At 40.9% G+C, this 13,799-nt stretch overlaps 1 protein-coding gene across 6 annotated transcripts in view; it reads left to right on the top strand.

Moving 5' to 3' along the window:
- The window catches only part of PAM (peptidylglycine alpha-amidating monooxygenase), a 246,051-nt gene that overhangs the window by 105,424 nt on the left and 126,828 nt on the right, over positions 1 to 13,799 (top strand). For all 6 annotated transcript variants that reach the window (XM_061623355.1, XM_061623365.1, XM_061623383.1 and 3 more), the window contains exon 5: positions 6,355 to 6,442. In XM_061623355.1, the coding sequence (XP_061479339.1) occupies positions 6,355 to 6,442 (88 nt within the window). The remainder of the gene's footprint in view (positions 1 to 6,354; positions 6,443 to 13,799) is intronic.

Genomic DNA, 13,799 nt, shown 5'->3' on the forward strand with positions numbered 1-13,799 from the left:
GGCTTCTCTTTTATAGAGTTCTACAGTGTATTGCTTCCATCTTCCTTTTATTTCATCTCGGTCAGTCAGTGTGTTCCCCTGTTGATTATTCAACATCCCTACTCTTCGTTTAAATTTCCCTTTCATTTCTCTAATTTTTTGGAATAGGGCTCTTGTTGTTCCCTTTTTCTTGTCCTCCTCTATTTCTATACAATAACTATTGTAATATTCTCTTTGTCCCTATGTACTAGTCGCTGTATAGTTGCATTAGGGTTCTGTCAGTGTTTCTATCTCCTTTTGCTTTTGCTTTCCTTCTCTCTTTAACCATTTTAAGAGTTTCTTCAGTCAACCGTTGAAGTCTTTCTCTCTTTTTAACTAGAGGTATTGTCTTTTTGCTTTCTTCCCTAATAATGTCTCTGACTTCAGTCCATAGTTCTTCTGGTTCTCTATCAACTAAGTTTAAAGCCTCAAATCTTTTCGTTATTTGATCTTTATATTCTTCTGGGATGTTATTTAAATTGTATTTTGGCATGATGATTGCTTTGTTGTTCTTCTTTAGCTTTACTCTGATTTTCGATACAATCAGTTCATGATCTGTACCACAGTCTGCTCCTGGTCTTGTTTTTGCAGAAATTATGGAAGTTCTCCATCTTCTGCTACCAATTATATAATCAATGTGATTACTATATTGACCATGTGGTGATGTCCATGTGTACAGTCGTCTTTTCGGTTGCTGAAAAAATGTGTTTGCAAGAAACAAATTATTGGCTTCACAGAATTCAGTAAGTCTCCTGCTTCATTTCTGTCTCCTAAGACCCATTTCCCCACAATTCCTAGTTCTTCTCTGTTCCCTACTTTTGCATTCCAGTCCCCCATGATTACCAGCGTGTCTTGTTTTGGTGTGTGATCAATTTCTTCCTGTACTTCTGCGTAAAATCTCTCCAATTCCTCTTCTTCTGCATTTGATGTTGGAGTGTAGACTTGGATGATGGTTATGTTAATAGGTTTCCCTTTTAATCTCATTGATACCACTCGCTCAGTCCTTGCATTGTAGCTCCTAATTGCTTTTGCTACATCACTTCTCACTATTAAAGCAACCCAATTTCTTCTTGATTTCTCATTTCCTGCAAAAAATATTTTGTAGTTGAAAATGTCCCATTCCCGTCCATTTTAGTTTGCTCACACCAAGTATTGTAATGTTGATGCGTTCCATTTCTTGCTTGACAATTTCTAACTTTCCCTGGTTCATGCTTCTCACATTCCATGTTCCTATTGTGTGCATCGTACAACTCCGGGCTCTGCTTTTGCATCTGTGCGCATCAGCCTGTGGGCTTCCTTTCGGCTTTGACGCAGCTGCGTCATTAGTCATGGCGCTACTCGTACTTGTCCTTTGTTCTTCCCCAGTAGCTCGGTGAGTGCCTTCTGACCTGGGGGTCTCATCTTCCAGCACTATCTCATGTTGCTCTTTGGATACTCTGTTCATAGGGTTTCGTAAGAGGTATTCAGAGGTCGTTTACCACTGCCTGAGTTTGGATGCATCTTAGTCTGGTGTTTCAGCTTTGACCATTCCGCTGTAGGTGCCCCTGCTAGGAGTCTAGCCTCTTGGTCTAGACTCCTGACAGCATTGCTCTCAGCTTCTTCAACACTCTCAAACCCCCTCACCACATTAAGGTGTGCATCCTAAAGGGAGTGTCTTTTATTAGGGGTGATTTAATGTCCAGCCATGCTGGATGCTGAGATGGAACAGAATTTTCTGCCTCCAGTGAGGTTGATTGGAAGGCGAGAATCTGAGTATTGTATTATGCATGACATAGTGAGCAGCAGCCTTCCCTGTGGGTGGCTGCTATGGCCTTCTGGAATCCTTTAATAATCTGAATTTTTTTTTCATGACACGCAGTTCTCTCATGGCTCATAGTTTGGGACTCCTGTGTCACTCCTCACTGGATTTTCTACTTGAATTTTATAAAATAATTTATATTAAGCATTTAAGATATTGTGTGTTTAGAGTTTCTGTTAATGAAAACGCTACAGTAATTATTCTTTAGGGTATATACTGTGCTTAATTTGTGGTATGCCTATTCTGTGAGTTAGTATTTATAAGGACAATACTGGCATGAAATACCTTATAATAGTAATGTTCTTTGGTGTTATTTATAGGTTGGAAACACTCCAATATCTAGTTAAGGCTAAGCAAATGGGTCTTTGAAGACAACTGTTCTTCACAACTTTTGTAGGGGATGCAGTGTTTTAACATTACAAATGAAAATTATCAAAGATTTTAGTTAGTGAGAAAAGAAAAATACCGGAAGTTCATACCACAGTAAATACCTAATATCTAGTCAATGCTGAGTGTAAGAAATTTCAGGTTATGTGGTGCTGTGCCTATTAGATCCTTTCTCTATTTGTCATGCAACATATTAAAACAGAAGCCATAACTCAGTAGAGTAGTCCCTTCAGTGTTGTCATGCATAATCTCTTTCAAATAACCCTGTGATTTTTACATTTACTGTAATAAGGTATACCTTAAAAATGGAGTGGAGTTGCAGTCCTATGCACACTTAGTAAAAAGTAAGCCCACTAGAATTAATGGGATTTGTTTCTCAGTAAACATACTTACAGTCAGGCTAAATGTTTGTTGCTCAGTATAATAAAAATGAGGAAACTATTTTAAAAGTTTTGATATTAGTTGAAATAAGTAATACATAGATAGCTTCTGTCCAAAATGTATTTTATAAAAGAAAACTGAGATTGACTGTAAAATCATTTCATACCATAGATCAGTTGTTCATCAAAGTATGGCTTAATATCTAATTGTCAAGCTAATAAAGTAGCACTTACAAGTCCTAATGTTATCTAAAGAGAAGATAATGCTACTGCAAGGCAAAAACTGAAAGAGACAATCACAAAAAATGCACCAGTAGTATAATGTGTGCCATCAGAGTTTGATATTTCCAATGTGTTTTGAACTCAGTGACATCTAATAGTGGCTTCCTGCCAGTGGAACAAGTTCTGGCACAATAAGACTTCCTATTCCTCTTCGCCCCCACACACACACTGACCCCATGCACCCCAAAATTTGTTCCGGCGGATTGTAGAATCCTCTGGAGCAGATATGAGAATGGTGTGAGGACAAAGAAGATGAAGTCACATTACATAAACAGAAGTTCGCTCGTATGATATTGAATATTGCTCATACATTTTTGCTATCAAGATACATTTTGATAATGGCCTCCTACTGGGAGGAAGGGTGGGATATAAATCTAATAATAAATAAAATAAAATTTCCATTGGTGGGCTATAGCGTGCTAATTCTGCTAAACAAATTTTCAAGTAGTGGCTAATCATCATCAAAAATGTCTAGTATTTAATTGACCAGTGTACAGCCTTTCACTTCCGATTTAGTCACAGCCTATTTTATTAGATGTGTAATGCTGTCCATTTTGATTAACACTGCACGCTTGGAAGATAGCCATAAATCTGAGTAGAAATATCAAGCTGCTCTGTAGATTTTTAAAAAAAAATCAAAATAGACTTTTTGTGCCTTTCTGCTCAGAGTTTTGCACCTGTACAATACGACTGAATATGTGTAACATATATAGAATCATTGTGGGCAAGGGGAGAGAGAGAAATGTGACACTTTTTCTTTTATGCTTCTGAAAAATTAATACTTTCCCATCTAGCCTTTTAAATGTTTGATTATAAGGGCAAATAGCAAAGCAAGAAAAGTATTTGTTATATTGTGCAGGGTTTGATACAATCTGCCCTTTCCTATTGGACTCTGGCGATAACTAAAGGGTCTTCTACTGACACTTCGAAGAATTGTATCTGACAGCAAGCCACTCAGCCAGGAAATTCATCTGTCATTCTCCTTCCATTATTTTCACACGTAGGACCAACCGTTAAATAGATGTGTGGTTTTTTCCTTATTGGCAGATGGTAAGCCCCTATTTGTCAAACATTTTCATACAAACAAGATAGGTCCTACTATAATCTGAAATATAGATGGAAATAATTTGATGATGTATTAGTTTTTACTTCTTTACTTGATTCCATGGTTGTAAGATTGTTACTGTAGAAATCTTTATTGCTTTATGATATTATCTTTTGAGAAAAACCCATCTAAGCTGGGCATATATTTATGCATTTGGTGGGTAATGATTTATGGCCAGTTTAACATGTGAATGTGATTCAAGTTACCTGATCTGCAGTGCTTGATGTGCAGAACAATAGGTCTCAAACAAATGAACAACACAGGTCAGAGTTGGAAAGAGTTTACCTTGTTGATGACAGTCAAACTAGAAGTAGACAAGGTATTTGAATTTTACATTCTTGAATTATGGACACAGATGTTCAACTTACATACTTTTATAGTGTTCTTCACAAGCACCATACATTAGAAACAGAGTCCAATCCTATGTCCAATATACAAATAATGAAGCTATTAATGTACTGTGATATTTAAGATTGCAAATCTAATGGCTAAGCAAATGGTATTGTGGTTGTGGTTGTTATTTAAGATATAAAACCTGATTCCCAGGTCCCGGCTTCTGCAGTTTTATAATGCTTCACTCTAGTGGCTAGAAAATGCATATGAAAATGTGACAAATTGCAGTAATACAGTGAATGAATGAATGTGTGTGTGGTTTGTTTAAAATTTATGTGCACACATGCACACAATTTTAAACAAATTATGTGGAAGAGAACTTAAACTCGTCAAATTATATTATAATACATCAAGAGTATCTGGTACATCAAGAACAAACTGAGTGATTAACTTTAAAAAATAAATTTTCGCCAAAGAATCCAAAGTGGCTAACAAAATGTATAACAATAATAACAAGCAACCATTCCCAAATTAAACCCAATTACAAAATCAATATGTAAAGATGAAAAATTAAAATAAATTTCACAAAATTCAGTAAAATTTTGGACTGACATAGCATCTAGTTTTGTAACTTTACTGTGTTCAAATGATTTTGCCTTTGTTTATAACACTGATATATAAACATTTATAGAGTGAAATCCAGTGGTGTCTATGTGTGAGCAGAATAGAGTTCCACTTGCACCATGGGACTTCCCTTTCTGTCCTCCCTGCTGTAGCCAGTCACCTCCAAAACCTGGCTAGCATTAAAATGATGGTCTTTATTTCATCCCTATTAAGAGCCATCACATTATGGTGTCTTGAAGATTCTGTGTTAAATGGCAAAGATTTTTAAAATGTTTTTTTAATTGTCTTTTAAAAAATTTAAAATTGTGTTTTTAAATTTGTATATTTGTTTTTATTGTTTTTAACTGCTGTAAACCGCCCAGAGAGCTTCAGCTATGGGGCGGTATATAAATGTAATAAATAAATAAATATGTTACAACTGTACCCCTGTAATGGTCTAGTCTAAAGTGGAGGGAGCTTGTAACAGGAGTAGCTTAACACTGGCCTTGCATATAAAGCTAATATATAGTCTGTCTTGTGGATGAAATACATTTTAATATTTAACATTTTTCACTATGCTTAGAAGTCTTTTTGGTCTTACAGTGCTATCAGTAAACATCACACTTAGAGCAATTGGAAAATGATTTTGTAGCATCTTGAATGGATTGTAAAACTCCAGCTGTCATCAAATTGAGTCTACTCTATTAATGTATTCTCCTGTTCTCTTTCCCCCACTCCTTGAATCTTCCTTTGTACCACTAAACTTCAAAAAAACAAAACCAGGGGCACAACCACAATAAACTAGAACTCTTCCTGTGGTCCTAGTCCCGCTGTGTCAGTAGAATTAAAATGATACATGTCAAGAATCTGCACCGCTGTTTCCTAGGTAAAGATACTTAGAATGTTCTGTCACAGGAGTCAAATTATTGATAAAGTTGCTCTTGTTTACCACCTTCAAATATATACCCTCCTCTTTTTCTTCTTCTTTGGTGGGAAGATCTTCTAAAAGACTGTTTGTCACCTGCAGTAGTAAGCAAAAGCATTCACATTGGAGTAATAGAGTTGTATGTGGTAGTTGCTAAAAGGGCCGTGTGTGTTTCTTGTTCTCCTTTAACATGTAATGCTTGGTTAAATGTATGTCTTAATTGGTGTGTAAAAGAAAAACATACACTTAACCTTTTTTATAAGGTTTTTTTTTAAAGTATACATGCCTGTTTTAGAAGTAAAGCGAAGAGCAGAAACACAGTTCAGGATATTCATCCTTTCTGCAATGCTTGATTTATATTCCTGCTGTGTCATTGTAATGAGCACAGCAGTCCATAGTGTACCTTCATTCACTATCATATGAATAAAAGATAGCCATGAAGTATCCTCATGCAACTTAATGCAGAGCCATAAAATGTAGTGGGAAAATAGACTCATATTTATGTATTACTTTTGTCTTTCAGTTGACTTCAAGCCTCATGCTAGCATGGACACTGTCCACCACATGCTGTTGTTTGGATGTAACAGCCCTGTTTCAGATGAAGATTACTGGTAAGGAGTACAAGGTTACATTCATGGAATTGGCTTAATTTGCTATCTCTGTTAGTAGGGAATCTAGTAGAACAATATTTGGTGGGGAGGGGGTGAAGGAGGACACAAGCAGTGGCAATGAGGAACATTTAGATAAAACTAGAGGTGGGCAGAAGGTAGATTGGGATATACTAGTTGATAACTGGGCACTTTTGAAGTAGATCAGCGAGGATTTCTAATTAGCATTGTGTTTAACAATGGTGACAACAAAATGACCTCCCCCCCATTATACAGCTGAAATGAAAAAAAAGCTGGGGGTCAGAGGGTACCCAGGAGCAGATTTTCATGTGCATTGAGTGTGAGGCCCGTTCAGTTGTCCAAACAAATTCCTGGGTGTGGGATTTTTAAATTCTAAATGTATGTCTTTTGCACTAGACTCCAGTTGGTGGATCTTTGGTTTCTAAAGGAAAAAAAAAAGATTCTGCAAGCTTGAAGTCTGCCCACAATATAAGAGCAAGGGCTGATGTCCAAGACTTCCATGAGCATGTACTCTACTTCTTTACTGCCAGCCTCTTTTTACTGTTGGAGGAGGAAAGAAAGGAAAACTGGCTACGGTGGTGAATAATGAAGGTGGATTGGGTGGGGACAGAGAGAGTAAAGGAAAAGAGTTGATGAGCGATTATCTCATCTTGGGGTGGGGGAACAGGACAACATTTTGGTGTCAGTATGGTGCCAATATGGTGATTAAAAAAGATCAAATGCAGCCAATCAACATGTGTTTTCTATTGAATCATATACTTATCTGCTGTAGTGAAACTCAAATGTCTAGCTGTAGGCCTGGGTAGGGATGGAGGACTGGATAATCAATAATAATAATAATAAATTTTATTTTTCAGCCGCCTATCTGTCCGGGTTAGGGACACTCTAGGCGACGAACAACAAGAATAAAAACAATACATATACATATCAACATAATCAATTTTAAGCTAAAAAACCATCCATTAATTCAGTTATAACATAAAATTAATCTGTCCCAATCTTGTAGGCCTGCCTGAACAGCCAGGTCTTCAAGGCTCGGCGATAGCTGGACAAGGAGGCAGCATGTCTGAGATCGAAAGGGAGAGAGTTCCAGAGGGTGGGGGCCACAACAGAGAATGCCCTCTCTCTGGTCCGTACCAGCCTAGCTGTTCTCACCGATGGGACCGAGAGAAGGTCTTGCGAGGCTGATCTCGTCAGGCGGCACAACCGGTGATTCTGGAGGCATTCCTTCAGATATACTGGGCTGAAAGTTTAAAGTATTTGTAAAGTTTTAGTTAAGAAAACCGTGCAGCATGGAAGCAGTTTTGAAGTTGTAAGGTTTTCAAATTAGTTTCCCCCCCCCATAACATCTTCTATTTTTTTCCTTATTAAAACTAAGCAGATGCACTGGTATTGCATCTACTGGATATATATTAAAATCACATATATTTGTGTGACCATATCAGTGTCCGAAGCTTTTAACTGCGATTCACTGACTTTATAGATTGATTTGATGTTTAGCTCAAAAGGAAAGGACTGTGAAGAATCAACCTCTGGTGGGGCAAACTAGGAATCTTCTAGATATAGCGGGGACAAAAATCTTATTGAGCCCCTGTGCTTGTAATAGGAAGTGTATAGCATTTATTATGAGGAAAAAACTGTACTGCTAGGGAATTTTTTCCAAGTCCATTGGTGATTTTTGAATTCTAACAGGAGATAGTCATGTTTGCTGAAAAGTATGTCTGTTTGGATATACATGTTCAGTTTTTAAGACACAGACTCGATGAATGAGCGGTGGATACAGGGCTTTCAAAAACGTTCTTTCTGTAGTATTTCAGGTTGTTGTTAGGGTTGCAAGTTTTAAGCAACAGATATATCCATTCAAGCTTTGTTGATTTGTTACTCTTTTGAGAAATTGAAGGAAACATGACAATTTACAAAATAAAACTACTTCTCTTTGCTAGGAGGAAAGACCATCTGTATTTTCCCCCTTTTCACATTACTGTAGTATACTAAAGCTAAAAGAACCTTACCAAATTCAGAGCTGATTACAATTGGTCCTGACACATTTTAAAGTTGCCCTATGGATTCATCCACTAAAACTTGGTTGATTGATTTACTGGTTAAACTGATGAAAGGTTGCAGTTCTGATAAAAACCTATAACCTCTATGTGTCAAAATAGGAAGCAAGTTGCAAATTTCTATGTCTTCATATTCATCAATAAGATGTTGCTATTAATAAATCAGAAGCAGTTCTGAAATACCTTTTAAATGTTGATTGGACCATTAATATTTGAAAAGGATAATCTATAAAACAAGTTACCAGAAATGCTAACTTCACCCCAAAGGATTATGAAATTGGAAAGGTGTTCTGTTTATATATTACTTAAAAATGCCTCTTTAATTGAATTTTATCCTGAAATCCATGTGTTCATTTTAATACTTTTTAATATACACCTACTATTTCATAATTGGTAAACTTATCTTGGACCATTCATATTCTTGATTTTTGCATTGCTAGTTGTGCAGATTTATTTTATCAGCTGAACTGCCTTTCCAGCTCTGCACATCCCGCATATAGGCTGCATGATTTGCACATCATAAGCTAGGATTCCTAGCTTGTTATGAATAAGAAATATGCTGTTGCGCACAGCCCATTTGGACGAGCAAGTAAAACTGTCCAAGAAAGGCTAGCTTATTGTGACATGTGAAGCCAGTATCCTGGTTTGTTGCTCCTAAACAGGATTTGTCAGCTAATTTCAACCCCTGGTTTATGATCCTGGCTTGAATGGGAGCAACAAACCAGGACGCAGGTTCACACATCATGGGTAGCCAAGCTAAAATAAGGCTTCTTGGTTTGTTTTAGCTGCTTGCACAAAGGGCGGAGGTGAAGCAGGATTGAATAGGTCGCATGGGGCAGTGGCACATCCCTCATTCACAGTAAGTCAGTAATCCTGTATTACTGTGATGCGCCTGGACTCCACAATTATTTTTTGCTGGACTTAGTAGCCAGCCATTATTTTTTGTTGCCATTACGCCATTCCTGTCCCTATCCCATCTGTTGCCTTCACAAATCACATGTGTTCTTCTTCACCTTATGCCAAGCTCTTCCATCTCACATAGTACACCTATTTGCCCCACTGGACACAAAGCACTGACTACCAACTTTGCAAGTACTGGTAGTGCACTGGAAATTACTGTGAAACTGCATACATTAATTCTGTTTTGCCCCAGAAGTTGTGCAAGAGCTCTACATAAGTCTGCTCCACAGTATGAAAGCATCTGCTCTAAACAAAGTAAGAGACTTATGCAATCCTAACCATGTCTACTCATAATTAAATACTGCTGAATTCAGTGAGGTTAAGTGGGGTTAGGATTACAGCCTAAATGTCTGTGATTTTAAAGGCTAAGGTCTGTTTCATACATTACTGGAGTGCCAAAGTTGATTCTTCCACAACTTTATGAAAACATTTGGATGAAGGACTCAGGGTGAACATAACCATGCCAGTGCCTCTTGTATCGTGGGGCAGTAGCACTGGGATTATTAACTCCCGTGTGATCTACTTATCTAATGGGATTCCTTCATCCAAACAATGAATGTGGGGACCTGCAACTACATGGTATTAATGAACCTCACTATTCCTTCTTGTAAATTGTTTTAGGAAAGTTCCATTCTTTTCTTGAAATTGCAGATGGGTTTTCTCCTTTTATTTTGTCTGTAGAGGCCTGCTGCTGTTTTCTATTAAACTGAGATCCAACGTATGTTACTTTTCCATATGAGGCCGGCCATCACTGCGGGTATTAGCTCCACCTATCGTGCGAAGGCAAGAATGTTTTTGAAGTCAAGACTAGGGGCGTCAGGCCCCTCCCACTCTCCAGTTCATTCTTGCCTTCGTACGAACAAGATTGAGATTTCTATAGTGTAGCATTTAGTTAAGTCTTTTGTGTTTGTGTATTTGTCTGACAGGGTGTGAGGGTATTGTCGTTTGTGTGTATCCAAGTGCTTCCCTTCCCTCTGTCTTGTATTTAACATTGTTGGTTTGAAATTCCTGGGGAATTCCCTTGGGGGGGGTTCTCCCTTGCCCGGGCCGTTTTTCTTCCCCAGCTTTTTAGCCCTAGATCTTAGAGAGACCGCAGCTGCGGTTCTCTCCATTTTTAGCGGAATCTTGCGGCTGCAGGTTCCTGCTTTACTCCTCTTTTGTTTCGTGCCTTCACGATTCACTCTTCCCCTAGGAGGTCGTTTGTTTCACTGCCTTCCCGAGCTCTGCCGCGGCGTTTGGCCTCGCGGACGTACCATTAAAATTCACTCCGGGAGCCTGCGGTTGCGGCTCTCACCTTGGAGATTTTTTTATCCGTTGAACTGCTTCTAGGTCCCGGCTGACGCACCCAGACTTGTGGCTTTAAGTTCTCGCCGCGAAAGTCTCTGTAGTCGTCGTCGGCAGCTGCTTCCACTACCGCTCCCTTAGCTGCTACAGTGCTCGCTATTATAAGCCGCGATTGTGCCTTTCGGAACAGCCATCGCATGCTCTTGAGACTGTGCTAGGCAGTCTTTCGGTCAGTTCGCTGTCACCTCAGCGTCCGCCATTACTCCTCTTCCTCCACCATTTTAAGTGTTCTTTTTCCCGCTCCCTTTACGGGCGCCATTTTGTTTGTCCTGTTTTTTCCCACCCTTTTTGTTTAGTCTTTCCTGAACTAAATAAAGGGGGCTTCTTACCTTGAGCAGGCTTTCTTGTATGTGAGTTTTCAGATAGGACTAGTTAGCTCTACAAGAGTTCGTCTCTCACTAACTCATGCTGCTGCCTATTGCAACATTGGCCCTCTTCAGCTACTGATCGTACCTCTGCTGCTCTTTGATCTGCACATTCTGCCCAACTCGTGGCCGTCGCCCAGCCGGTTGCTCCTGTACAAAAAAAATAATATTTGAACTGTACATTCTGCCCCCTCCGTGGCCGTGTACCAGGGCGGTCTATACTGTACATTCTGCCCCCTCTGTGGCCGTGTACCAAGCCTGAAGTCTAGTCTGCATTATATTGACGCTGTTACCATCGTACATTCTGCCCCCTCTGTGGCCGTGTACTTAGCCATCTGCCAGTGCATTCTACCCCCTCTGTGGTCGTGTACTGTGCCTGTTCGGGTCTCTACATTCTGCCCCCGCTGTGGCCGTGTACTGCACCCATAGTGAATATAAGATGGCGGAACAGCCAGACATGTCTCAGACAGCCAAGCAGCAACCATCTAAGGCAACTAAGACTAAGCATGCCAAAGCATTGGCTAAGACTAAACATCTTTCTAGCCACAGCAAACCCAAGCGTCCACGCTATGCTTCTGTTCCGACCACCACACCAGTCCAGGAACAGCTAACGGATATATTTCATTCCCCCACTGCTTCTTCTGACGAGGAGGACTTTGCTGGCTTTCCTACTCAGCCAACACTTAGCCAGCCTCCTCCCGTGTTGCCGCCCAGGGCTTATCCTCCGGCTCAGCCCACTGAGCCACCTACTCAGGCACAACCATCTGCTTCAACGGGGCTGCAGCTGTCTCATGATTTTCTTTCACAACTTCAGGGCATGCTGTCATTTTTCACTCAAATGCAGTCACCACCACAAGTTCCTGCCATACCTCAAAGCACTATGGACCAACATGTATGTCATGAGGCAAATCCTTCCTGCTCCCCAAATCCCTTTGACGTAGCTAGAGGCAGATGTATTGATGACGCTTCGTATGGGGAGGAGTCAACCTTTGCTGATCATGCTGAAGGAGACGAATGGAGTGACTATTCGGAACATGAGGAGGATACATCGTATCGCTTGTTTAATACCTCAGATTATCAGCCTCTAGCTCACAGGGTAGTTAACACCCTTGGTCTCCAAGCTGCGCACCCAACAGCTACTGCTCCAGCTATTAAAGGGGCCAGGGTTCTCAAATCCCCTCTACCAACTGAGCACTACATCCCGGTGCCGGATCCCATCGCTAAACTGGCCACCGAAGAATGGTCTCATCCATTCCAAACTCGCTGCTTTAAGAACCTGGCTGACAAACTTTACTCCCTAGCTCCTGACTTTGCCACCAAGCTGGCCGTCCCCGGCATAGACGAGCCGATCGCTAGCCTAGTTTCGCGATCTTGTTTGCCTAGGGAAGGAGAATCCCAACTAAAGGATGCTACTGAGCGAAGATTAGACTTCGCTCTCCGCAAAAATCATGAGGCCACTGCTTTCTCCATGTGAGCCTCTGCATCAGCTTCCATCTTCTCCAGGGCAGCAATGATGTGGCTGGATGATCTTCTAGAGGACCCTAACCCTGTTTCTCTCAGAAGGTTACTGATAAAGTTGTGCAAGACAGCAGCGTTTGTAGCTGATGCCACTTTGGATGCCACTCAACTGGGGGCACGAGCCATGACGGCTCAGATAGTCGCTCAACAGACCCTCTGGCTTCGCCACTGGCAAGCTGACTCTACGGCCAGAGTGAATCTTTCTAGGGCTCCTTACTCCGGATCTTTGCTCTTCGGCGAGGAAGCTCTAAAGGCAGTGCTGGTTGATCCCAAAGACGCTCACAAACCGGTTTTGGCCACTGTCAAGAACATCGATCATAGGCCTTTCAGGCGATTTCCCTCCTTCCGCACTAACCAGCCCTTTCGAGGAATGCGGCCAGGAGGACGAGGCCGTGACTTCCGATCCTATGACTCCAATTCCTTCAGGGGAACCTGGAACCGATGTTTCCAGGGCAGAGGTCAGTACCAAGGGCGCAGAGGTACCTCATCGTCCTCATATAGGGGAGGGTCTCGCCAGCGCAAACAGTACTAATGCACTTCCTGTTGGTGGCAGACTACTTATGTTTGGAGACTAAGGTCGCCTGGATCAGGGACCTTTTTTGTTCTGGCTATGCAATAGAGTTTTGGGCGACTCCACCAGACAAATTCCATCCATCCCCTTGTCCCAGGGCGCCGGCCAGGCACAGCATCATGCTGACAGCTATACATCACCTCTTGGACATAGCGGCGATAGAGCCAGTCCCTACAACAGAGAGGTCGGAAGGGGTGTACTCCCTCCTATTTGCTGTGCCCAAACGAGATTTGTCATGGAGGGCGGTATTGGACCTCAAGTTCGTCAACCGTTTTGTAACATACCGCAGATTCAAAATGGAATCCCTCCACTCCATTACTGAAAGCCTGCAAGAAGGAGAGTTCCTGGTTTCTATCGACCTAAAGGAAGCGTATCTCCATGTGCCCATTTGCATAGCCCACAGAAAGTTCCTTCGGTTTGCTTTTGGCCCCCAGCACTTTCAATATAGAGCGATGCCATTCGGCCTCTCCTCTGCTCCGAGAGTATTTACCAAAGTGCTTCTCACCTTAGTGGCTTACCTC

The sequence above is a fragment of the Rhineura floridana genome, chromosome 1 (assembly GCF_030035675.1).
Source record: "Rhineura floridana isolate rRhiFlo1 chromosome 1, rRhiFlo1.hap2, whole genome shotgun sequence".
NCBI classification, from domain to species: Eukaryota; Metazoa; Chordata; class Lepidosauria; order Squamata; family Rhineuridae; genus Rhineura; species Rhineura floridana.